This window comes from Cherax quadricarinatus, chromosome 66 (assembly GCF_038502225.1).
Source record: "Cherax quadricarinatus isolate ZL_2023a chromosome 66, ASM3850222v1, whole genome shotgun sequence".
NCBI lineage: Eukaryota > Metazoa > Arthropoda > Malacostraca > Decapoda > Parastacidae > Cherax > Cherax quadricarinatus.
Window position 1 is genome coordinate 3,371,379 of NC_091357.1, and position 25,746 is coordinate 3,397,124.

At 38.7% G+C, this 25,746-nt stretch overlaps 2 protein-coding genes across 9 annotated transcripts in view; one reads left to right on the forward strand and one right to left on the reverse strand.

Annotated features, from left to right (window-relative positions):
- mst (misato mitochondrial distribution and morphology regulator) overlaps positions 1-8,523 on the forward strand; it is a 52,304-nt gene extending 43,781 nt beyond the window's left edge. For 4 of the 6 annotated variants that reach the window (XM_053799206.2, XM_053799208.2, XM_070099020.1 and 1 more), the window contains 2 exons: positions 3,294-3,505; positions 6,521-8,523. In XM_053799206.2, coding sequence (XP_053655181.1) covers positions 3,294-3,505; positions 6,521-6,753 — 445 coding nt within the window. In that variant the 3' untranslated portion in view covers positions 6,754-8,523. The remainder of the gene's footprint in view (positions 1-3,293; positions 3,506-6,520) is intronic. The other 2 variants (XM_053799207.2, XM_053799205.2) reach the window with 2 other exon arrangements.
- LOC128704148 (NFU1 iron-sulfur cluster scaffold homolog, mitochondrial) overlaps positions 1-25,746 on the reverse strand; it is a 69,554-nt gene that overhangs the window by 17,708 nt on the left and 26,100 nt on the right. For 2 of the 3 annotated variants that reach the window (XM_053799209.2, XM_053799211.2), the window contains exons 4-7: positions 25,171-25,288; positions 22,744-22,880; positions 18,755-18,841; positions 15,088-17,108 (exon numbers count right to left, since the gene is read on the reverse strand). In XM_053799209.2, coding sequence (XP_053655184.1) covers positions 17,004-17,108; positions 18,755-18,841; positions 22,744-22,880; positions 25,171-25,288 — 447 coding nt within the window. In that variant the 3' untranslated portion in view covers positions 15,088-17,003. Of the gene's footprint in view, positions 1-15,087; positions 17,109-18,754; positions 18,842-22,743; positions 22,881-25,170; positions 25,289-25,746 lie in introns of those variants that run through there. The other variant, XM_053799210.2, reaches the window with a different exon arrangement.

Below are 25,746 nucleotides of genomic sequence, written 5' to 3' on the forward strand. Positions count from 1 at the left end.
GAACTTCCTCCTCCCTTAGTTTATACACTTTCACCTCCCTCTTACTTGTTGTTGCCACCTTCCTCTTTTCCCATCTACCTCTTACTCTAACTGTAGCTACAACTAAATAATGATCCGATATATCAGTTGCCCCTCTATAAACATGTACATCCTGGAGCCTATAATTATAGTTATAGTTATAATTATAGTTATAGTTATAATTATTTTTATTTTTTTTAAGTTGGTGACTGTCAACAGCAGGGTGACCCAAAGAAGAAAACACATTTGCTATCATTCATTCAATGACTGTCTTTGCAGAAATGTGCTGACATCACAATAAAATTACCCTCCAACTGCTCCTCTCCCTCCTTCAGAGTACAGCTGCTCTGCCCACCTCCAGGACTCATATCCGGCTAACTAGTTTCCCTGAGTCTTTTCATAGAAGTTACTTCACTCGCACCACAACAGCATGTTTATTAAAAACTACGTGTCTCTACTCCTGTCTGACACTTTTTCATGCCTGCTAGATGCTCATGCCCCTAGAACTCAAAGCCCCTTCCCATCATTCCTGAAGCAACTACCCATCCTGTCTTCTACCCCAGATTTATATGCCCTCTTCATCATCATATCCCTCTCCATCCTCTCTGCCCAAACCACCTCAATTCCTCCACAGCCACTTGAACATTTTTTTTTTTTTTTTTTTATTAATGCATTGGCTGTTTCTCACTAAGGCAGGGTGGCCCGAAAAAGAAAAACTGTCATTCACTCCATTACTGTCTTGCCAGAGGTGTTCTTACACTACAGTTATTAAACTGAAACATTAACACCCCTCCTTCAGAGTGCAGGAGGGGTGTTAACATTGCAGCTTTATAGCTTATACCCTTATACTCATTTATACCCTTGGTGACCCCACATTGCCTCGACTTCACAGCTGAGGTGAGAGATGGTGGAAAGACAGCTGTAGGTGTTGAGCAGACTTCAGCAGAAAGGATGGGGGTCACAGCAGAATGGCCCTAAAAAATTAAAACATTGAAAATATCATCTCTAAGGCACGTTGAAATGTATTTTTTTTAACACGCTGGCTGTCTTCCACTGAGGCAGGGTGACCTAAAAATTAAAATGCTCTCACCATCATTCACTTTATTGCTGTCTTGCCAAAGGTGCACAGTTGCTACAGTTTAGATACCCCTCCAAACTGCAAGCACTGCACTTCCCACCTCCAGGACACAAGTCTGGCTAACTGGTTTCCTTGAATCCCTTTACAAAATGTTACCTTACTTGACTCACGAAATCGTAATGACACGATTGCAAACAAACCATACCACGGGCGGGATTTGAACCCGCGGTCAGAGAGTCTCAAAACTCCAGACCGTCGCGTTAGCCACTGGGCCAGCTAGCTTAATAAGCTTAATAGCTTCAATAAGCTTAATAGCTTATTAAGCTAGCTGGCCCAGTGGCTAATGCGACGGTCTGGAGTTTTGAGACTCTCTGACCGCGGGTTCAAATCCCGCCTGTGGTATGGTTACATTACTCACTTTCAACAGCTCATCATATCCCAAAAACCATTTGCCTCTACTCACTCTTATCTAACAAGCTCGCACCAACCTCCATTACTCTCTTCCACCAACCTTTCCTAGGGTGACCCCTACCCCACCTTCCCTCCACTACCAATTTATACACCCAAATCATCCTATTTTGCTCCACCCTCTCTAAATGTCCAAACCCCCTCAAAAATTGTCTTCAGTCTTACTGTACCAGAATACGTGGTATTACCAAGACCTTTCTCACTCATTCACTGAAAGTGACATCATCAACAGTTCACTGTTATTAGTATTATCAAAAAGTATCAGTAAACCTACAAGGGTCATACAGCGCAGACCAACAGTTCATGCATGCAGTCATATCAAATACAATTATATGGACAATTCAGGTATGTTGTTGAGTGATGGACAATGCACTGTGCAGTCTGACAATTCTGCTTTAGCTGAAGCCAGTCAGCAGCCCTCACACCTCCCTGAAACTGACTGCCTTCTACATCATTTGATTATTTTTCTGGATTGTTACTCTATTACATGCATTTATCTTTGGTACATGCTCTTTTGGTGTAGGTGTAGCACATTTTTAGTCAAAGTTGCTCAATAAACATAAATTTTAAAATTAAGAATGTTCTGACATGAACTGAGGACATATGCAGGCTGTCACCAGGGAAGTTCATGTCTCAGTCAACAATATTCCACAAAGGATGCCACTATGTACTTAAGAATATAAATTTGCAGTAATGTAACCCTCTCGTTAAATAAATGGTCTACTGTACTTGTATCTAATAAGTACAATGGTCCATTGAGTTATGATATTAATCTATTCCAGAAAATGTGTCATACCTCAAAACTATGGTAACTCAAAACCCCAAAATACAAAATTCACTGCAAGATACCAGAATGAATATAAAAATGGTATAAAATACCCATAGGTTGTTAGGTAAGACGCATATGCAACAGTTGGGTATCTTTATTTCGAAACGTTTCGCCTACACAGTAGGCTTCTATCAACTTTTCTGTACTTGACTGAAGAAGCCTACTGTGTAGGTGAAACGTTTCGAAATAAAGATATCCAACCGTTGCATGTGTCTTACCTAACAAGATACCAGAACACACCCTACATGCTCTTGGATACTTTTTCTTGTTTAAACACACAGGAGTTGTTATAAGCTAATGCCTGAAATATCCTGCGGCACTGGCATCCAACAGCAGAGTAAGCCTATCTTTCATAGGCTTATGTCCATGATAGGGTAGGCAGGCAGGATGGGGCAGAGGAGGCAGGGCAGGGCAGGGCAGGCAGAGATTGGTAAATAACTGTAGACTTAATATTTATACTTCTGTTGTTGCAGTCTCCCACTGCCTGCATCTGGTACATTTATAGTCTTCCTCCCTCATAACATCCCTACTCATCACTCCATTTAAGACAGACAAGGCAGGGCAGGCAGACCACAGCAGGCAGGGGCATATAGAGCAAAGTAGGGCAGGCATGTAGGCACACATACAGTCTCCCTCCCTCACTCTCACCTACAACACTCCCTCCACCTTCAGTCTATACAAGACCTTTTCATCACCTTGTCTTGTCTCCAGACTGAGGTCCACCCATGCACACTGATTTTAGTTCACATTGGATCTAAATTTTTTCATCACAACTTAAAACTAAATTCCTTTATGAGGGCAAATCTTAACTCAAAATTATCACAACTCAAGGGAACACTGCATTATCCTATGTATCCCACATTATGACAGAGAGATGTATAGCTAATGCTTCTTTTTCAGAGCAGACACCAAACTGCCTCCAGGAGTACACTATAACAGTGCCTCTCAGCTTTATAGTGATTTTCTGCAAGAGTGTCGCATACCTCCAAGTGAGCGCATGGTGACCTCAGTCTCTGATCCTCTGAAGCTCTCTCCACCCTTCCCTTCTATCATCTCAGGCTCATTCACAGAAGATGGTTTTGCAAATTCTTTTGGTAATGTTGCTGCAGCTGGTGAGTTATTGTATATCTTTTATGCTTTTACATTTTTTATTTTTTTTTTTTTGTTAAAATAAGCAGCAGTGACTGTTCCCTTTTTGTCTTAATATTCAAAGCAGTTCACAACACTCTGCATTGCACTTTTTAATGTATTAATATAATGAGTATTATTCATTTACTACTTAGTTAATAGTATTGCAGCATGGAGTAGTGACTCTTCTACCTTCATACATACTCTACCCTGTTTTTCTTTTTTTTTTTTTATTATCACACTGGCCGATTCCCACCAAGGCAGGGTGGCCCGAAAAAGAAAAACTTTCACCATCATTCACTCCATCACTGTCTTGCCAGAAGGGTGCTTTACACTACAGTTTTTAAACTGCAACATTAACACCCCTCCTTCAGAGTGCAGGCACTGTACTTCCCATCTCCAGGACTCAAGTCCGGCCTGCCGGTTTCCCTGAATCCCTTCATAAATGTTACTTTGCTCACACTCCAACAGCACGTCAAGTATTAAAAACCATTTGTCTCCATTCACTCCTATCAAACACGCTCACGCATGCCTGCTGGAAGTCCAAGCCCCTCGCACACAAAACCTCCTTTACCCCCTCCCTCCAACCCTTCCTAGGCCGACCCCTACCCCGCCTTCCTTCCACTACAGACTGATACACTCTTGAAGTTATTCTGTTTCGCTCCATTCTCTCTACATGTCCGAACCACCTCAACAACCCTTCCTCAGCCCTCTGGACAACAGTTTTGGTAATCCCGCACCTCCTCCTAACTTCCAAACTACGAATTCTCTGCATTATATTCACACCACACATTGCCCTCAGACATGACATCTCCACTGCCTCCAGCCTTCTCCTCGCTGCAACGTTCATCACCCATGCTTCACACCCATATAAGAGCGTTGGTAAAACTATACTCTCATACATTCCCCTCTTTGCCTCCAAGGACAAAGTTCTCTGTCTCCACAGACTCCTAAGTGCACCACTCACTCTTTTTCCCTCATCAATTCTATGATTCACCTCATCTTTCATAGACCCATCCGCTGACACGTCCACTCCCAAATATCTGAATACGTTCACCTCCTCCATACTCTCTCCCTCCAATCTGATATTCAATCTTTCATCACCTAATCTTTTTGTTATCCTCATAACCTTACTCTTTCCTGTATTCACCTTTAATTTTCTTCTTTTGCACACCCTACCAAATTCATCCACCAATCTCTGCAGCTTCTCCCAAGAGCACAGTGTCATCAGCAAAGAGCAGCTGTGACAACTCCCACCCTGTGTGTGATTCTTTATCTTTTAACTCCACGCCTCTTGCCAAGACCCTCGCATTTACTTCTCTTACAACCCCATCTATAAATATATTAAACAACCACGGTGACATCACACATCCTTGTCTAAGGCCTACTTTTACTGGGAAAAAATTTCCCTCTTTTCTACATACTCTAACTTGAGCCTCACTATCCTCGTAAAAACTCTTCACTGCTTTCAGTAACCTACCTCCTACACCATACACTTGCAACATCTGCCACATTGCCCCCCTATCCACCCTGTCATACGCCTTTTCCAAATCCATAAATGCCACAAAGACCTCTTTAGCCTTATCTAAATACTGTTCACTTATATGTTTCACTGTAAACACCTGGTCCACACACCCCCTACCTTTCCTAAAGCCTCCTTGTTCATCTGCTATCCTATTCTCCGTCTTACTCTTAATTCTTTCAATTATAACTCTACCATACACTTTACCAGGTACACTCAACAGACTTATCCCCTGTTTTTCTTATAAGTAGCAAAAATTAAGTGATTGGTAGACAGCAATTCCCAGAGATACTATCATCCTGCCACACAACTTGCAACAAAAGCTTATTTAATTGTTTTACATTCTAACAAGATTACTGGTCCCTTTTCTTTCTGTGTCAAATGCTTAAGATGCAGTTTGGAGGGGCATCTGAACTGTAGCATCAACACTCCTCTGGCAAGACTGATTGGAGTGAATAATGGTGAAAGTTTTTTTTTTTTACAGGTCACCCTACCTCGGTGGAAGGCAGCCAACATTACAAAAAAAATATGTACCCATCTGAGTTTCCTTTTAATTTCTTAATAGTTCCTGCTCTTCCAGACTTTCCTTTTAATTCCATGGTGAAGTGGATTAGAATTCTTCCTCCATAACTAACATACGTCGTAGAAAGCGACTAAATGTCGGGAACTGGTAACCCCGTCTTGTTTATCAGTTACTAAAAGAGACAAAGGAGGAAATTTTATAGTAGTATTGTTTGAATGTGAGTGGGTGTCATATAAATGAGAAGAAAACCCTGATTATTAATGTTACGAATGAAAAGACTGTTTTAGTTCTAAGTAAAACTAAGTTCTGAGGGGTGGGAGAATTTCAGTGGAAAATAGTATATGAGTTTAAATTGGGTGTCTCTTATAGTAGTAGAGCTAGAGAATGATTAGCAATAATATTAAATGATCAACTATGAAAAGAAGAAAGAGGGCAGACAGTGCAAAATACTCCCACTGGAAAGCAGGGGTGCATTATTATAATCATGGGGACGCGTTAAACCTGTAGGATTATACAGCGCATGTGGGGGGGTAGGGATGGAAGGTATTCAGACAATTCAGGGAACTGGAGCACAGATCCAATTCGCTAGATCAAGAGCCCCTCACCAGCATCAAGGAACCTCCCTTGAGGGGAGCAGGGTTGCAATAAGTACACTAAGGGAAACCTCAATAAGTGTGAAGGGACCAAGATTTTTCCATGTCCTTTCATCTTATGTAAGGGGGATTACCAACAAGTTTCTCAAGGCAGTGCTTTGAGAAACTTGTGCTGTGCTGTGGTGTTTTCGTTGAACTTCATGCAGGCCAAAAAAATAACCAAGCGGCTTGCTGAGAAAAATACTGAGATTGATCAGTAGGTTGGACAGACAGATTGACTGAGACATGCATACTCACACATATGGACTCATTATTTCCATTTTTTAGACAATCTATAGTGTTAGATATTTTTCTTACCCAGGTATAATCAAGAGTGCACCTTCTGAAGCAGGTCTGCACCAGAGTGGTGGGATGACTCCTCTACTCCATGATCTTCTGACAGTGGCAGAAAAACTTGATATTTCCAAGGTGCCTGCATTATTGGAGGAGGGATTTGACAAGGATGGTTGGTCTGGTGTGGTGGAGGATCTACGAACAATTACCCTTAATTATTCTTTAAATAATGTAGATATTGACAGTTCTGATGATAGTTAAGTTTTTAGCTGCATTTAAGCCTTAATACTAATTTTTTTATTTTGTGTTTTTCTAACTTCTAGAATTATTCAGGCTGTCAGTTACTATTTCTTTTCTTTGTTTATTACTCATTTGCAGATTTTTTTTTTTTCAACAAACCGGCCGTATCCCACCAAGGCAGAAATATATTATTGTATAATCAGTATGCTATACTTAGAGCCCCTTTACAATTTCATCAAGATAGCTTCTTTGACTTTGGTAACCTGTACATAAATACATGTAATTTATTGTAAGTAAAACCTATGAAACCCACAAGAGACTTTTTATATAAGTTGGTTTTGGTAACCTGTATATACAGTGAACCTTCTTGTTAACGGACTAATGGGGGGAGGGGTGTATGACATTGCCGACTGTTGCAACTTCTAAATTATGAAATTAATTTTTCACAATCGTCTGGTTGTCTTCTGAACTAGCAGACCTCATCTAATGTAGAAGACCTCTAATACTATGGTACGGTATTTTATCATAATTGTTTACTTTTTTTGTGAAGGAGAAATGATGTATAAACTGCAGTGATCAATAGTGGTAACTTGGATTAACTTCTGTTTTGAATCATCACTATCCTTTACACTGTAAATTTGCCCTTTGTTCTGCAAATATCAGACACTGTTTTGTAGCACCATATTCCTCACATACCCATGCCACTGTAAACTGCACTTTGCTTAATATGTTAATAATCACACAAAATGCTCTAAATCCTGGGAAAATAGACTACCCTATTTATTTATTTATTTAGGGATCAACCACATCAAATCACCTTAAGCCAATAACAACACAACAAAAAGCGGTGGTATAAATTATCACTCGGTCTACTGCCAAACAACACATTTCCCCAATCTTCAGAGGCCTAAACCTACTAGATATAAAAAAAAAATTCACTCACACTATTGTGCATACTTTCTTAGAAAATGCAACATGATTCAGACACAAAAGTCTATATGATATTCCCCACATCCAGCTTAATCTGTGCAAAAGAACTCAATGTTCATAAACTGACTAAAATCTGAAATGCTACCTGAAAACTCCAGTCTCTCTTTCTGCCAGCTGCTTCTAGGTTACTGTTAAAAAAACACCTCCTTTCTGTAATGTGATCCAGACAACAGTTATGCTGAACAATTCTTTCAACCTGCATTGTCCCTATCCTTGTCTACTATCCATTCATCACATGTACCAGCTTCTTTCTTAATACACCTCTAATTACACCTTACTGAATACCACCAATATTTTAAAACTATGTACAGGTGCTCCCTGACTTACGATGGGGTTATTTTCCGATGAACCCATCGGAAGTTGAAAATATCTCAAGCCAAATTTTTTTTTTTTTTTTTTTTTTTTTTTAACGTTGGCCATCTCCCACCGAGGCAGGGTGCGCCAAAAAAGAAACACTTTCACCATCAATTCACACAATCACTGTCTTTGCAGAGGCACCCAGATATGAAAGTTTAGATGTCACTCTAAACAGCCAATTTTCCAAACCCCTCCTTTAACCCTCTGAGGGTCGACAGGCCCTCTCCGAAACTCGTTCTCAGGGTCGGCCAAATTTAAAAAAAAAAAAAATTATTTTCTCTTATGAAAAGATAGAGAATCTTTTCCCGATCATAAAGACACCAAAAGTTTGAAATTTGATAGAAAACTTACGGAATTATGCTCTCGCAAAGTTAGCGGTCTCGGCGATGTTTACGCATCGGCGATTTTGCCCACTTTGAGCCCCATTTTCGGCCAATTTCACTGTACTAGTCGACAAAAAACATGAATATTTCGCTAGAACTCCATTTTTTCTATCGAATGGGTGCAAGAAACCACTCATTTATGAAATTCAACTATCCAGTACAGTGGTCAGAATTTAGCAATTTTGCCAATTTCACACAAATTTCAAAAGATGCCAATTTCCGAATAGGGTCCAGAATAAACAAGAAAGACATTCCTGGCACTAAAATGACATTTCCTCTGGTCATTAGTCACGTTTCTTATATTCTTTTGCTTTCCACTTTGAATTTTTATTCTCACAAAAAATAGAAGATTTACTGTTATGCAGACTATTGCATTAGTGTAAAAAATGGTATAAATATTATTGGTGCACTTGTGAAAGAATATTAGACTCACCAGTTGACGTGTATTGCACGCTTGGCACGATTTGTTTACTTTTGAAGTTTGGTAAAAATCGAACATTTCTGCTACTTTGAGCTCAATTTCAAGGCACTTTTCTTTGTAAAACCAGTCAAAATCATCTCAATTTCTGTAATATGTCTTCCATTCTATAAAATGAGACCAAGAAAACTAGAATACAACAATAAATACCATACGAAAATACACTGCAAAGTCGCTGATTTATTAAAAAAAAATGGTCAAAGTTTTTTTTTTCTCATTATGCACTGTGTGCTGCAGGATTTTTTTTTAGACTGTGCACACTGACCACATAGACCCATTCTTTCATATGAAGGCCTACCAGCTTTCTCCCACTAGATTTGAGGCCGCTAGAATTTATGAGTACTAGTACGTCAAAAACCCCTACGCGTAAGACGTACTAGTACGACGAAAACCCTCAAAGGGTTAAAGTGCAGGCATTGTACTTCCCACCTCCAGGATTCAAGTCTGGCTAACCGGTTTCCCCGAATCCCTTCACAAAATATTACTCTGCTCGACTCACGAAATTTTAACGACACGATTGCAAACAAACCGTGCCAGGGACAGGGATTCAACTCGTGGCGAGCGAGTTGTAAAACTCCAGGCTGGCACGCAAGCCACTGGGCCAGCTGGCTACAGTAAGATTCATCCAATTAGGTATATTTATTCACCATAGAAAGGTTAGCACAGGCCCCAGATTCATTACAGATTCATCTGTAAAAACTTGCATTTGTGGTCACAGTGGGGCCTGTGCTAACCTCTCTGTGGTGTATAAATATACCTAGTTGGATGAATCTTATTGTAGCCAGCTGGCCCAGTGGCTTACGTGCTGGCCTGAAGTTTTACGACTCACTAGCCATGAGTTCAATTCCCGCCCGTGGTACAGTTTGTTTACCCTGCTCACACTCCAACAACTCGTCAGGTCCCAGAAACCATTCACTCCTCTCTAACGCTCATACATGCCTGCTACATTTCCAGGCCCTTTGCACAAAACCTTTTACTCCCTCCATCCTTTACTATGACGACCCCTACCCCTCCTCCCCTCCACTACAAATTTATACACCCTCCAAGTCATCCTATTTTGCTTCATCCTCTAAATGACCATACCACCTCAACAACCCCTCTTCAGCCTTCTTGACACCACCACCACCTAATTTCCACACTATGAATTCTCTGCACAATGTTTACACCACACATTGCTCTTAGCCATGACATCTCCACTGCCTCCAGCCTCCTCCTCGCTGCAGCATTCACAACCATATAAGTCTTGGTACCACTATACTCTAGTACATTCCCTTCTTTGCCTCCATAGATAATGTTTTTTGTCTCCACAGATACCTCAGTGCACCACTCACTCTTTTCTTTCATCAACTGTATGGTTAACCTCATCCTTCATAAACCCATCTGCTGACAAATCTACTCCCAAATATCTGAACACATTCACTATTTCCATACTTCGTCACCCCAATGTTATATGTATCCAGTTTTTCTTTGCCTAACTCGTTTGATACCCTCGTCACCTTATTCTTATCGTAGTTGAAAGTGAACATAGATAATTAAATAACTGCTGTCACTGAATAAGTAAATAAACAAATAATTTTTTTTTTTTAACAAGTCTGCTGTCTCCCACCGAGGCAAGGTGACCCAAAAACTAAGAAAATCTCAAAAAAGAAAATACTTTCATCATCATTCAACACTTTCACCTCACTCACACATAAACACTGTTTTTGCAGAGGTGCTCAGAACACAACAGTTTAGAAGCATATACATATAAAGATACACAACATATCCCTCCAAACTGCCAATATCCCAAACCCCTCCTTTAGAGTGCGAGCATTGTACTTCCCATTTCCAGGACTCAAGTCCGGCTATATAAAAATAACCGGTTTCCCTGAATCCCTTCACTAAATATTACCCTGCTCACATTCCAACAGATCGTCAGGTCCGAAGTACCATTCGTCTCCATTCACTCCTATCGAACACGCTCGTGCACGCCTGCTGGAAGTACAAGCCCCTTGCCCACAAAACCTCCCTTACCCCTTCCTTCCAACCTTTTCGAGGACGACCCCTACACCGCCTTCCTTCTACAGATTTAAATGCTCTCCATGTCATTCTACTTTGATCCATTCTGTCTAAATGACCAAACCACCTCAACAACCCTCTTCAGCCCTCTGACTAATACTTTTATTAACTCCACACCTTCTCCTAATTTCCACACTCTGAATTTTCTGCATAATATTTACACCACACATTGCCCTTAGACAGGACATCTCCACTGCCTCCAACCATCTCCTCGCTGCTGCATTTACCACCCAAGCTTCACACCCATATAAGAGTGTTGGTACTACTATACTTTCATACATTCCCTTCTTTGCCTCCATAGATAACGTTTTTTGACTCCACATATACCTCAATGCACCACTCACCTTTTTTCCCCTCACCAATTCTATGATTAACCTCATCCTTCATAAATCCATCCGCCGACACGTCAACTCCCAAGTACATATCTGAAAACATTCACTTCTTCCATACTCCTCCCCAATTTGATATCCAATTTTTCTTTATCTAAATCATTTGATACCCTCATCACCTTACTCTTTTCTATGTTCACTTTCAACTTTCTACCTTTACACACATTCCCCAACTCATCCACTAACCTTTGCAATTTTTCTTTAGAATCTCCCATAAGCACAGTATCATCAGCAAAAAGTAACTGTGTTAATTCCCATTTTGAATTTGATTCCCCATAATTTAATCCCACCCCTCTCCCAAACACCCTAGCATTTACTTCTTTTACAACCCCATCTATAAATATATTAAACAACCATGGTGACATTACACATCCCTGCCTAAGACCTACTTTTACCGGGAAGTAGTCTCCCTCTCTTCTACACACCCTAACCTGAGCCTCACTATCCTCATAAAAACTCTTTACAGCATTTAATAACTTACCACCTATTCCATATACTTGCAACATCTGCCACATTGCCCCTCTATCCACTCTATCATATGCCTTTTCTAAATCCATAAATGCAATAAAAACTTCCCTACCTTTATCTAAATACTGTTCACATATATGCTTCAATGTAAACACTTGATCTACACATCCCCTACCCACTCTGAAACCTCCTTGCTCATCCGCAATTCTACATTCTGTCTTACCTCTAATTCTTTCGATTATAACCCTACCGTACACTTTTCCTGGTATACTCAATAAACTTATTCCTCTATAATTTTTACAATCTGTTTTGTCCCCTTTCCCTTTCTTCATATCCATAGTAATTCTCACCCTTTTTCCTGCAGGGTTGGCACTAGAAGCTTTCTTGGGGCCCATGGTGACTTATTTTGCAGGTACAATCACTAAAAATGCTGTGATAATATGAAATGTTCCGATTGTATGCGTGGATGTGACTGCACTGGCTGGCTTGTAAACACTAGCGCGCTCAGGCCACACTGGACGCGTCTCGAATGAATTGCATAGGGCGAGTTTTTTAGACAATAGTATGTGACTAAGGTAGGTGAAAATGCTCACCTGTCAATGTTTGTGCAGTTATTGTGTAGCATATGAGGAGTGAATATATATATACATTATGCTTTATATTGGTCTCACTGGCCATAAAAGTTACTTGAAAAAAAATAAAATATTAAAAAAATAAAAGAAAAACATAGAATAAAAGTAAATATATTACCAAGTGACCGGCAGTCAGTGATGCTGCCATAAGCAGTTCATTTTCTGTCAACTTCACTCCTTCCTCTTAGTAAGTATTGATAGCAATTTTTTTTTTTTTTGGCCTATAACACTTAGAAAAATATTCTTAAAATTTTGTTAAGAAAAAATAATTTTTTTTTTTTGAATATTGTTCGACCCTGAGAACAAGTTCAGGATTGGGGGTCTCGACCCTCAAAGGGTTAAGGGCGAGCACAAAGGCAAAGGACGAATTCATAGTTGCACTAAATTAGTTTCAGCCAGAGAAGGTTTTTTTCAATAAAGGTGACATCTTTAATTCAAGATTAAGGCAGAGTATTATTATTACAGTGGAACCTCGGCTTACGAGTGCCCCAACATACGAGTTTTTCAGGATACGAGTAGTCGCTCGGTCGCTTTTTGTTTCTGGATATGAACAAAAATTCAGGGTGCAAGCTTCCCCCTTCAAACTTTTTTTTTTAGACCTCCAGATCTTACAAAAATAAAAGTGTGTGAAGCTTCTATATTTAATGGTCCTCTGAGTCACTTTCAAGCTGGCAGTGCCACCTCCTGATCCCATGTTGAAAGATAAGTGTTAGTTTAGAATGGAGGTTTTTATTTTTAACCAGGGGTATCCATACCCCCCTTGGGGTATGGGACTTGATCTCTGAACAATTAAAAAAAAAAAAGTTGTTAGATTAGAATAAACTATTACCTGTTCTGTTGCTAGTTATCCATATGTAAAGTAAAACCAAGCTAATGACATTTTTTTAAGTCATACTGGTGACTCATAGGACTGGTGGTGGTGGTGATTATTTTGACAGTCTGACGAAGGTGGTTTGGGGATAAATTGGGCAATCACCTGGGAGTCTGTAATTATCTGTAACCTGCAAACACTGATATATATGCTTATGTTGTACTATTATGAATGGAATCTTTAAATAAAATATATTCAAGATATTTTTACACATTTTTTTTTTTTCAACAAGTCAGCCGTCTCCCACCGAGGCAGGTTGACCCAAAAAAGACAGAAAATCCCCAAAAAGAAAATGCTTTCATCATCATTCAACACTTTCACCACACTCGCACATTATCACTATGTTTGCAGAGGTGCTCAGAATACAACAGTTTAGAAGCATATACGTATAAAGATACACAACATATCCCTCTAAACTGCCAATATCCCAAACCCCTCCTTTAAAGTGCAGGCATTGTACTTCCCATTTCCAGGACTCAAGTCCGACTATATGAAAATAACCGGTTCCCCTGAATCCCTTCACTAAATATTACCCTGCTCACACTCCAACAGATCGTCAGGTCCCAAGTACCATTTGTCTCCAATCACTCCTATCTAACACGCTCACGCACGCTTGCTGGAAGTCCACAAAACCTCCTTTACCCCCTCTCCAACCCTTTCGAGGACGAACCCTACCTCGCCTTCCTTCCCCTATAGATTTATATGCTTTCCATGTCATTCTACTTTGATCCATTCTCTGTAAATGACCAAACCACCTCAACAACCCCTCTTCTGCCCTCTGACTAATACTTTTGTTAACTCCACATCTTTTCCCAATTTCCACACTCCGAATTTTCTGCATAATATTTACACCACACATTGCCCTTAGACAGGACATCTCCACTGCCTCCAACCGTCTCCTCGCTACTGCATTTACCACCCAAGCTTCACACCCATATAAGAGTGTTGGTACTACTATACTTTCATACATTCCCTTCTTTGCCTCCATAGATAACGTTTTTTGACTCCACATATACCTCAATGCACCACTCACCTTTTTTCCCTCACCAATTCTATGATTAACCTCATCCTTCATAAATCCATCCACCGACACGTCAACTCCCAAGTATCTGAAAACATTTACTTCTTCCATACTCCTCCTCCCCAATTTGATTTCCAATTTTTCTTTATCTAAATCATTTGATACCCTCATCACCTTACTCTTTTCTATGTTCACTTTCAACTTTCTACCTTTACACACATTCCCCAACTCATCCACTAACCTTTGCAATTTTTCTTTAGAATCTCCCATAAGCACAGTATCATCAGCAAAAAGTAACTGTGTTAATTCCCATTTTGAATTTGATTCCCCATAATTTAATCCCACCCCTCTCCCGAACACCCTAGCATTTACTTCTTTTACAACCCCATCTATAAATATATTAAACAACCATGATGACATTACACATCCCTGTCTAAGACCTACTTTTACCGGGAAGTAGTCTCCCTCTCTTCTACACACCCTAACCTGAGCCTCACTATCCTCATAAAAACTCTTTACAGCATTTAGTAACTTGCCACCTATTCCATATACTTGCAACATCTGCCACACTGCTCCTCTATCCACTCTATCATATGCCTTTTCTAAATCCATAAATGCAATAAAAACTTCCCTACCTTCATCTAAATACTGTTCACATATACATACTTTTTATACATTTTTATACATAATAAGAATAAAAAAGCTGTAGTATGCAGTATAATTTATTCAGTATAAATAATTATATACAGTTTTGAGAATTTCCTTGTCATAAGTTAGCTTAAAAGTGCAACTATTCCTTCAAATTCACGGGCTTCCATTTTTGCAGATTTCAACTAACCAACATTTTTTTCTGTCTGACTTTCCCATGCCCAAATATCTCTATTCTGATCATGAATTCTAATGATTATTAATATTAAACAATATTAAGCAAACTCCCCATGGGAAAACGGAACAGAATTTTTCCTCCGTAAGCCATGCGTGTTGTAAGAGGCGACTAAAATGCTGAAAGCAAGGGGCTAGTAACCCATTCTCCTATATACATTACTAAAAAAGAAACTTTTGTTTTTCTTTTTGGGCCACCCTACCTTGGTGGGATACGGCCAGTTTGTTGAAAGTAGAGTAAGCAAACGGAACCATTTGCAGTTTCCAATTTAGTGGGACCTCTCAAAACATAAGCCCTGTGAATCTGTAGGGATTATCTGTATTCTAAATTGGGAATATCTCAAGTAAACTCCTGTACAGTTGTTGGTCTGTGTAACACTGACTTAACAAATTAGAACTGCTAAATTTCAGTTCATTCTGTAACATGTTAAAAAATATAACTGGAAATCCAGCGATCCTTAACCCTTTCAGGGTCCAAGGCCAAAATCTGAAGTGGTGCCCCAGTGTCCAAGAATTTAAAAAAAAAAAAATTGTTATTTTTTTCTTATGAAATGGTAGAGAATCTTTTTGTGAATGTAATAAAAAAAAAAGTACGAAATTTGATGGGAAATTGACGAAATTATGCTCTCGTGAATTTTGATGTGTCAGCGATATTTATGAATCGGCGATTTTGCCGACTTTGACTCCCATTTTAGGCCAATTACATTATTTCAGTCGACCAAATTCTTAGCTATTTCACTAGGATTACTTCTATTCTATCGATTGAGCACAAGAAATCGCCAAGTCAACTGTTTCAACTACAAAATAAAGTGACCGGAAATTGGTAATTTGGCCAATTTAACACAAAGTTCAAAATATTCCAATTTCAAAATAGGATCCAGAATAAACAATGTAGGTATTCCTGGCACTAAACTAACATTTCCTCTGTTCATTAGTTACGTTTTGAGGCTTTACAAATAAATTCCATTTTGATTTTTTATTCACATAATGAATTTTTATTCACACCAAAAAATAGAAGATTTACTGTTATGCAATATTGTAATAATTGTATAAATATCATCACCACATTTATGAATGTATATCAGACCGACCAGCTGGCATGTATTAGACGTGTGAGGTCGTTTGTTTACTCTTGAACATCGGCAAAAATTTAACATTTCCGCCACTTTGAGCTCAGTTTCAAGCCATTTCCAGTGCTAAAACCAATCAAAATTATCTCTATTTCTGTAATATGTCTTCCATTCTATCATATGAGACCAAGAAATCACAAATACAACTATAAAAAACATACGAAAAAACACTGCAAAGTCGCTGTTTTAATCGAAAATCACGGTCTCAGTTTTTTTCCTCTCATTATACACAGTGTGCTGCAGGATTTGTTTTATGTGGTGCACACATACCACATAGATGTATTCTCTCATATCTAGGCCCAAATTTACCACTCACAGTTTATCAGAGTGAGCTGAGCTCATGACGTAGATCTACGGTTTGGACCCTGAACGTAAAGCCGTAGATCTACGGGACGGACCCTGAAAGGGTTAATTAAGGTATACGAGTACATAAATTTACATTTTCAGACGCTGTTTATGCTAAGTGGAAGAAATCTGAACATTATATTCAAAACTCTAAGAAAAGTTTAACTTTTTCCACAAATTTAAGTAGATATAGTATGTACACAATAGGTTTAAAGTAACTATATTAATGCAATTGTATACTTAGAATTTTGGGTAATAACAGTTGACTTATTCTGTTTTTGTCTGCTTCGACTCGAGCTCTTTTTCAAACTTCTTAAATTCCTCTTCAATTAGCTCATCATCTGCATCTTTCGCTTCTACTACCTCAACAACCTGTAGAATAAGTTATGTGACACATTATCAATAACTTAATATTTAAAAGAAATCATTAAAGATAATACATTTCCAAAAGCTCTAGAAATGCACAGGTTAAATGTGAGACTAATGGGTGTCTTAGTGTGTATTAATGCCCAAGTAAATAAGGCATATATACATTGTAAAAAGACAAGAGTTCCATAAGGAATTTAGGTAATTTGCATAAAGCACAAAGCAATGTCTGTAGGATGGGAATACAAGTTTGGGAAACAAAAAAGTGGCAAGATACTGTAATACTGAGAGTCACACACAACCTCTTGGCACCACCACTTGCCTTAGAAGCCATTATTTACTGCAATTTACTAATATGTTTATAGTCCTACAAAACATTGTAAATCCACTGAAAATTGGTGACTGAATGATGAGTGTATAAATTAGTGAACACAAACTGGTACGGGCAGCCTATGGATAAGGAAACAATGAAAATGGATAGGTCACGGATGCTACCACTGGCTTATACTGGACAATCAATCACACACACTTGCTATGGACAAAACTTAGAATTATGAACTTTATTTTACCATTTTGTCTGATGATTTCAATGTTTATCCAGCCAATTTTAGTCTATAACTTTTGAAATCCATTAAATGGAGGTCTGTTAGTTAGAAGTTTTACACTGTATATAAATTATTCATCAGAGAAGTGAGAGGTGGTAGTTATGTCTGAGGAAGAGAAGCAATATTATATCACAGTACATAGTGTATGTTCCCTCATTCCTCACCAGTGGCGGCTTGCAGCTAAAATTAGTGGCGGTTCTGCTTCAGAAAATTATTAGTCATTGAATTAAATGAATTAAAGTTATGTATATACTTCTTGCTGTTGCTTATTCATGGCTGAGATATTTGAATATCAGGTGTTGAACAGCCTCTTTTCTTAACTGTAACGTTCCATGAGAAAGTCAACTGTGAAAATTTAAGCTGTTGAAGTTCACTTACAGTCACAGAACTTATTTCTTGGGGATGCAAGGTGGCCATGATTAAATTATTTAAATTTTCTGTAAAATAAAAGAACCAAAAAAATATATGAATTATTTTTTTTCTTATGAAATGATAGAGAATCTTTTCCTGACCATAATGACACCAAAAGTATGAAATTTGATGGAAAACTTATGGAATTATGCTCTCACAAAGTTAGCGGTCTCGACGATGTTTACGCATCAGCGATTTCGCCCACTTTGAGCCCTATTTTCGGCCAATTCCAATGTTCCAGTTGAAAAAAAATAGTAATTATTTTGCCAGAACTCCATTTTTTCTATCAAATGAGTTCAAAAAACCACCCATTTACCGATTTCAACTATCCAATAAAGTGGTCAGAAATTGGTAATTTTGCCAATTTCATACAAATTTCAAAAGATGCCAATTTCCAAATAGGGCCCAAAATAAACCAGACAGACATTCCTGGCTAGTGTAAACACATTATCAGGCCTTTATACGCATTTGAAAGCGAGAAAAGGCTATGTTTCACTTTACAGTTATTTTCGGTTTACAGCGTTAGACTGGAACCTAACCTGCTGCATAAGTGGGGCGCTCCTGTAAGTAAGAAAGCTATTACAATTAGAGTACAAAAGCGAAGCGCAAATGAACATAAAATTATTGTCTGACTACCTCTGGTATGTAGAACTGGAGCATATTCTGAACACCATTCTTGAGTGTAACAACAGAGGAAGGACATCCAGTGCATGAACCCATCATCTGAAACAAAACACTAATGCTATAAAATTCAATGATAAAAGGTAATACATTTCTCATAATCTTTACTTCCCCTTCAAATCTTTTCTTACATTTCACTTAGGATATTCAAGGGCTCCCTCCTTTCTCTTTCATTTGTTTGTCTCTTCTCTCTTCTTGTATACTAGTACTGTATATGAAAGCTTTACTTTCCTGCCCTCCTCATCTGCTGTATCTGTTCTCTCTATTCTTTTGCTTCATGTAATAGATATTTTTTTTTTTTCCAACAAGTCTGCCGTCTCCCACCGAGGCAGGGTGACCCAAAAAAGAAAGAAAATCCCCAAAAAGAAAATACTTTCATCATCATTCAACACTTTCACCACACTCACACATTATCACTGCTTTTGCAGAGGTGCTCAGAATACAACAGTTTAGAAGCATATACGTATAAAGATACACAACATATCCCTCCAAACTGCCAATATCCCAAACCCCTCCTTTAAAGTGCAGGCATTGTACTTCCCATTTCCAGGACTCAAGTCCGACTATATGAAAATAACCGGTTTCCCTGAATCCCTTCACTAAATATTACCCTGCTCACACTCCAACAGATCGTCAGGTCCCAAGTACCATTCGTCTCCATTCACTCCTAACACGCTCATGCACGCTTGCTGGAATTCCAAGCCCCTTGCCCACAAAACCTCCTTTACCCCCTCTTTCAAACCCTTTCGAGGACGACCCCTACCCCTCCTTCCTTCCCCTATCGATTTATATGCTTTCCATGTCATTCTACTTTGATCCATTCTCTCTAAATGACCAAACCACCTCAACAACCCCTCTTCTACCCTCTGACTAATGCTTTTATTAGCTCCACACCTTCTCCTAATTTCCACACTCCGAATTTTCTGCATAATATTTACACCACACATTGCCCTTAGACAGGACATCTCCACTGCCTCCAACCGTCTCCTCGCTGCTGCATTTACCACCCAAGCTTCACATCCATATAAGAGTGTTGGTACTACTATACTTTCATACATTCCCTTCTTTGCCTCCATAGATAACGTTTTTTGACTCCACATATACCTCAACGCACCACTCACCTTTTTTCCCTCATCAATTCTATGATTAACCTCCTCCTGCATAAACCCATCCGCCGACACGTCAACTCCCAAGTACGTATCTGAAAACATTCACTTCTTCCATACTCCTCCTCCCCAATTTGATATCCAATTTTTCTTTATCTAAATCATTTGATACCCTCATCACCTTACTCTTTTCTATGTTCACTTTCAACTTTCTACCTTTAAACACATTCTCAAACTCATCCACTAACCTTTGCAATTTTTCTTTAGAATCTCCCATCAGCACAGTATCATCAGCAAAACGTAACTGTGTCAATTCCCATTTTGAATTTGATTCCCCATAATTTAATCCCACCCCTCTCCCGAACACCCTAGCATTTACTTCTTTTACAACCCCATCTATAAATATATTAAACAACCATGGTGACATTACACATCCCTGTCTAAGACCTACTTTTACCGGGAAGTATTCTCCCTCTCTTCTACATACCCTAACCTGAGCCTCACTATCCTCATAAAAGCTCTTTACAGCATTTAGTAACTTACCACCTATTCCATATACTTGCAACATCTGCCACATTGCTCCTCTATCCACTCTATCATATGCCTTTTCTAAATCCATAAATACAATAAAAACTTCCCTACCTTTATCTAAATACTGTTCACATATATGCTTCAATGTAAACACTTGATCTACACATCCCCTACCCACTCTGAAGCCTACCTGCTCATCCGCAATCCTACATTCTGTCTTACCTCTAATTCTTTCAATTATAACCCTACCGTATAGTTTTCCTGGTATACTCAGTAAACTTTTTCCTCTATAATTTTTACAATCTCTTTTGTCCCCTTTCCCTTTATATAAAGGGACTATACATGCTCTCCGCCAATCCCTAGGTACCTTCCCCTCTTTCATACATTTATTAAACAAAAGTACCAACCACTCCAACACTATATCCCCCCCCTGCTTTTAACATTTCTGTCATGATCCCATCAGTTCCAGCTGCTTTACCCCCTTTCGTTCTACGTAATGCCTCACGTACCTCCATCACACTTACATTCTGCTCTTCTTCACTCCTAAAAGATGGTATACCTCCCTGGCCAGTGCATGAAATTTCCGCCTCCCTTTCTTCCTCAACATTTAAAAGTTCCTCAAAATATTCTCGCCATCTACCTAATACCTTCCTCTCCCCATCTACTAACTCCCCTACTCTGTTTTTAACTGACAAATTTGTAATAGATATGTTGGCACTTATTTCTTGTCTAGATATCAAAAATTATTTGAAATATAAAACTGCTAGATACAGTTGTTACTACTGCATCAGGAAAATCTAATTTAGACCTTATAATGATGCCCCAGGAAGTAATGTAATAAAGCACATGGAGATGCACCATAACAATCAATCTTCTTGTAATTTATAGTAGTGTGTGTACAGTGAAAGCAAGTGATGTGTACAACTGTGCAGCACTGTGTAATGGATACTCACTGTCAGTTAAGGCTCACAGTACATAGTACAGCATACTGTGCCAAAGAAGACAGTGAAGCTGAGAGGTAGGTGCCAATACAGTGGAATCTCAGTGTTCAAACATACTGGCTCTTGAATGAACCGTAGTCTGAACAATTTTTTCCAGAAAAAACTGACCCAGTCTTTGAATGCTTTTATGGAGTCCAAACATGCTGGCTTGTTTAAAATTCAGTTGTAAAATACTATACATGAAAGATTTCTGACACTGACCTAACTCTCAAGAGACTTTTGGAAAAGTCATTTTAGCATCTTCCAGTGTGCGAGGCTGATAATTATGCCTGAGAAATACTGTTTCGGACATCAAACTTTTCGTAGTTCGACCACCACCTAGTAACCAATTAAGTTTAAACACCTAGGCTCCACTGTATTAGCTCTAATGTGAATAATTGCTTTGTAAGGATATATAGTATTGTTAAAAGAGCACTAAGCAGTTGCAAAGTATTGTGAATTCACTTATTAATGTTAACTTTGAATTATTACCCTACCTGCTGAGTTTAGCAAGAAATGATTAATGTGAGGGATACTTGTGATGAAATTCATGCTATACTAAACCACAAAACATAATCTATGTTGAAAATGTTGCTACAGTGGTGCTCTTATTCACTTAATAAAGATGTCACTGTTTTGACTGTCAGAGATTTCTAGCCATCCACCTTTTCAAAATTCTCCCCATATCAGCTGTTCCTCATAAGATTACAGCATATCAACTGGAGTTTTGGGCCCTGTGCAGGCAGCAAGTGTACAGATGAACCAAAGCTAAACAGAAGATTAATGATAATATAGACTAGTTACTGAAAAGAACAGGATGACCAAGAGATGGTACAAATCTAGGGTAAAAGAAAGGGTAGGAAGTCATCTCAGGAAGAGCTGGAGGCAGGGTGTGAAGGAGCATCCAGCAGGCCTGTAAGATCGAGTAAGTAGAGATAAGCGTGGTAGTCAACTGGTGTGCATCACATCCTGGAGACAAAACTGACCTAATCTGCCTGAAATGCTCTGCATAACAAGGAGATTTCTACATAGTAATATGTCACTAATGTCAGCTAGGCTTGTATACCTTGTAAATGTACTTGTAGAAGTAAAGATTATTATTATTAACATGAAGGAATTTAATAAAATCATTTAGCCAGACCTGAGTCTTGGAGATGGGAAGTTATAGCACCTGCATTCAGAAGAGATAAAAATGTTGCAGTCTGCAGGGTTATTGAATGAATGAAGTTGACTTATTTTTTTCACCCTTCCTTGGTGGGAGAGGACCTAAACACAAAGAAGTCTTTTTTTTTTTTTATTCGCCGGTTACTAATATATTCTGTACTACCTTAAGATAAACTATTCCATCATCAAATCCCCGGAAAAGAATATCACCACCATCTTCCTGTACTGTGGGACGAATGCGAGTGTCAAGAAGTTCCTTAATCATCGCTACTGTCTCATCATCATCCTCATCACATCCAGCTGTAAATGTAACATTGCTGTAAGCAGATCCTAACATACAATACTGCATATAAATTCTAAATTTATCATAATCCAAAAAAACCTTCTACATATAAATTTCCTTGAAATACATCCAGTTTATAACCATATCAGCAAGTCTCGTGTAAAATAAAAATTACATATGAATAATATGGAGACTAATGATTTGAGAAAATGTTAAGCTTGACATTTTTTCATATGTATAAAATATATACAAGTTTTCTTCAGAACACAAATCACTTCAAACACTAGTATACTAAACTTGATTCAGTCACTGCACAATCCCAGTGACGTCTACCCCGTATCCCAAAAACCCAGTCTTCAGTACCTTAATACATGCAAAAGGAACAGCATAGAGTGCTGCACAAATTTGTTATGTGGTTTAATATTGGCAATAAAGATTTGCAACAAATCAGAAGATGCAGTCAAAAGTTATTATAATTTCTTCGGTAAAAATGACAATTGGCACCTACACAGCCCAAAACCAATCCAAACTTTCCACTAAGTTGAAAGTTTAAAGCTAACCAGAAAAAACATTCTCTAGTTATTAAAAAGAATCCAAAAACCCTAACTGTTAAATAAAGCTGGCAAATTAGAACTTGCGAAGTCCAATAACCACTTGATCCTTCCTTTTCTTCTTTCAACAAACCGGCCGTATCCCACCAAGGCAGGGTGGCCCAAAAAGAAAAACAAAAGTTTTTTTTAAATTTAGCAATTTATACAGAAGGGGTTACTAGCCCCTTGCTCCTGGCATTTTAGTCGCCTCTTACAACACACATGGCTTACGGAGGAAGAGTTCTGTTTCATTTCCCCATGGAGTTAAGAGGAAATAAACAAGAACAAGAACTAGAAAGAAAATAGCAGAAAACCCAGAGGGGTGTGTGTATCCTTCCTATGAGCAAAATACACTGACACGTAGTTTGGATATTAGAAGGAGGTGTAGGATTACCAAAACTATTATCCAGAGGGCTGAGGAGGGGTTGTTGAGGTGGTTCAGACATGTAGAGTATGGAACAAAATAAAATGACTTGTAGTGTATAAATCTGTAGTGAAGGGAAGGCAGAGTAGGGGGTCGGCCTAGGAAAGGTTGGAGGGAAGGGGGTGAAGGAAGTTGTGTGTGTGAGGGGCTTGGACTTCCAGCAAGCATGCGTGAGCATGCTTGCTGGCCATCTCATGCCAAAGAAGGGTGACCCAAGGGAGAAAACACAAGTCACCATCATTAATTATATCCCTTTCTTTCAAGAAATGTACTGACATCACAACTGATATTACCCTCAGACTATAACTTTCCCAACCCCTTCTTCAGAGTGGAGACAGTTAGCTGGACTCAAGTCCATCTAACTGCTTTCTCTGAATTCCTTCATAAATGTTACCTTGCTTACACCCCAACCACTATTATCATTTGCTGCCACAGTATGCTTAAAATATTTAAGCATGCGAGTTAAGTGTATTTGTAGTAATATTGGTAGAATTATCAACAATATTAGGTAAAGAAGGTAGTAGGTTGGTAGACAGCAACTGCCCAGGGAGGTACTACTGTCCTGCCAAGTGAGTGTGAAACAGAAACCTTTGTTTTACATAATAGTAGGACTGCTGGTGTCTTTTTTGTCTCAAACATGCAAGGTTTCTGGAATGTCTTGCTACTTCTACTTGCATTTAGATCACACTACACATGCATGTACAAGCATATATACACACCTTTGTGGGTTTTCTTCTATTTTCTTACTAGTTCTTGTTCTTGTCTATTTCTGCTTATCTCCATGAAAAAGTCGAACAGAATTCTTCCTCAGTAAGCCATGAGTGTCATAAGAGAAATAAAATGCCGGGGCCAAGGGGCTGGAACCCTTTCTCCTGTATACATACTAAATTTAAAAGGAGAAACTTCCTTTTTTCTTTTTTGGGAAAACCTACCTCGGTGGAATACGGATGGTTTTTTGAAGGAAGAAGAATGTCAGGTAAAAGGACAAGTGCAATTAATGCGACATTTTGTGGCAACGTTACATTCTCCAGGAGCTTTGTCAAGCCATTATTATGGCTTGACAAAACTCCTGGACAGCAAAACATTGCCACAGTAAAATGTCTCGTAAGTTGCACATGTCCTTTTACCTGACATCAGAAGATATCTACTGATAAACACCTAAATAAACATTTAATTGTAAGCTTCAAGAACCAGTTTAACTTAATTAGAAGCACTGTATCCCTCAGAAATTTTTCAATGGGACCTTTGGATTAGTAGTCCAGTATGATCACCACTGCACTCTTGCTCACTTACCATGTTCACTTTCTGCTTGATCAATTTCATGAATGACTGGCAAGCCAGAAGCAAAAAAGTCCATGATGACAGCGAAAGTCTCTGGCTTAATAGTTCGCCATTCTGCTGTATCCTCCTCCTGTTGTGACAAATAAAATATCTCACCTGCTATTGGGAAGCAATACAAAATTAAAAAAAAAAATACTCATCTTGAGTATAAAAATACAGTGGACCCCCGCTTTACGATCAGCTCCCAATGCGACCAATTATTTAAGTGTATTTATGTAAGTGCGTTTGTACGTGTATGTTTGGGGGTCTGAAATGGACTAATCTACTTCACAATATTCCTTATGGGAACAAATTCCTTCAGTACTGGCACCTGAATATACTTCTGGAATGAAATAATATCGTAAACCGGGGGTCCGCTGTATATATATTTTTTAAACAACATATTATTCCTATAGTGTTTTAATACAATCCATAGTTAATAAAATAAAAGAGCAGTAGTTTAAGCTCAAGATATTCAATCCATGATAGTGTGGCCAGGTAAAGCTGATCAAGGGCTTTGACTATAGCACACATCATGCCAGTGTATAG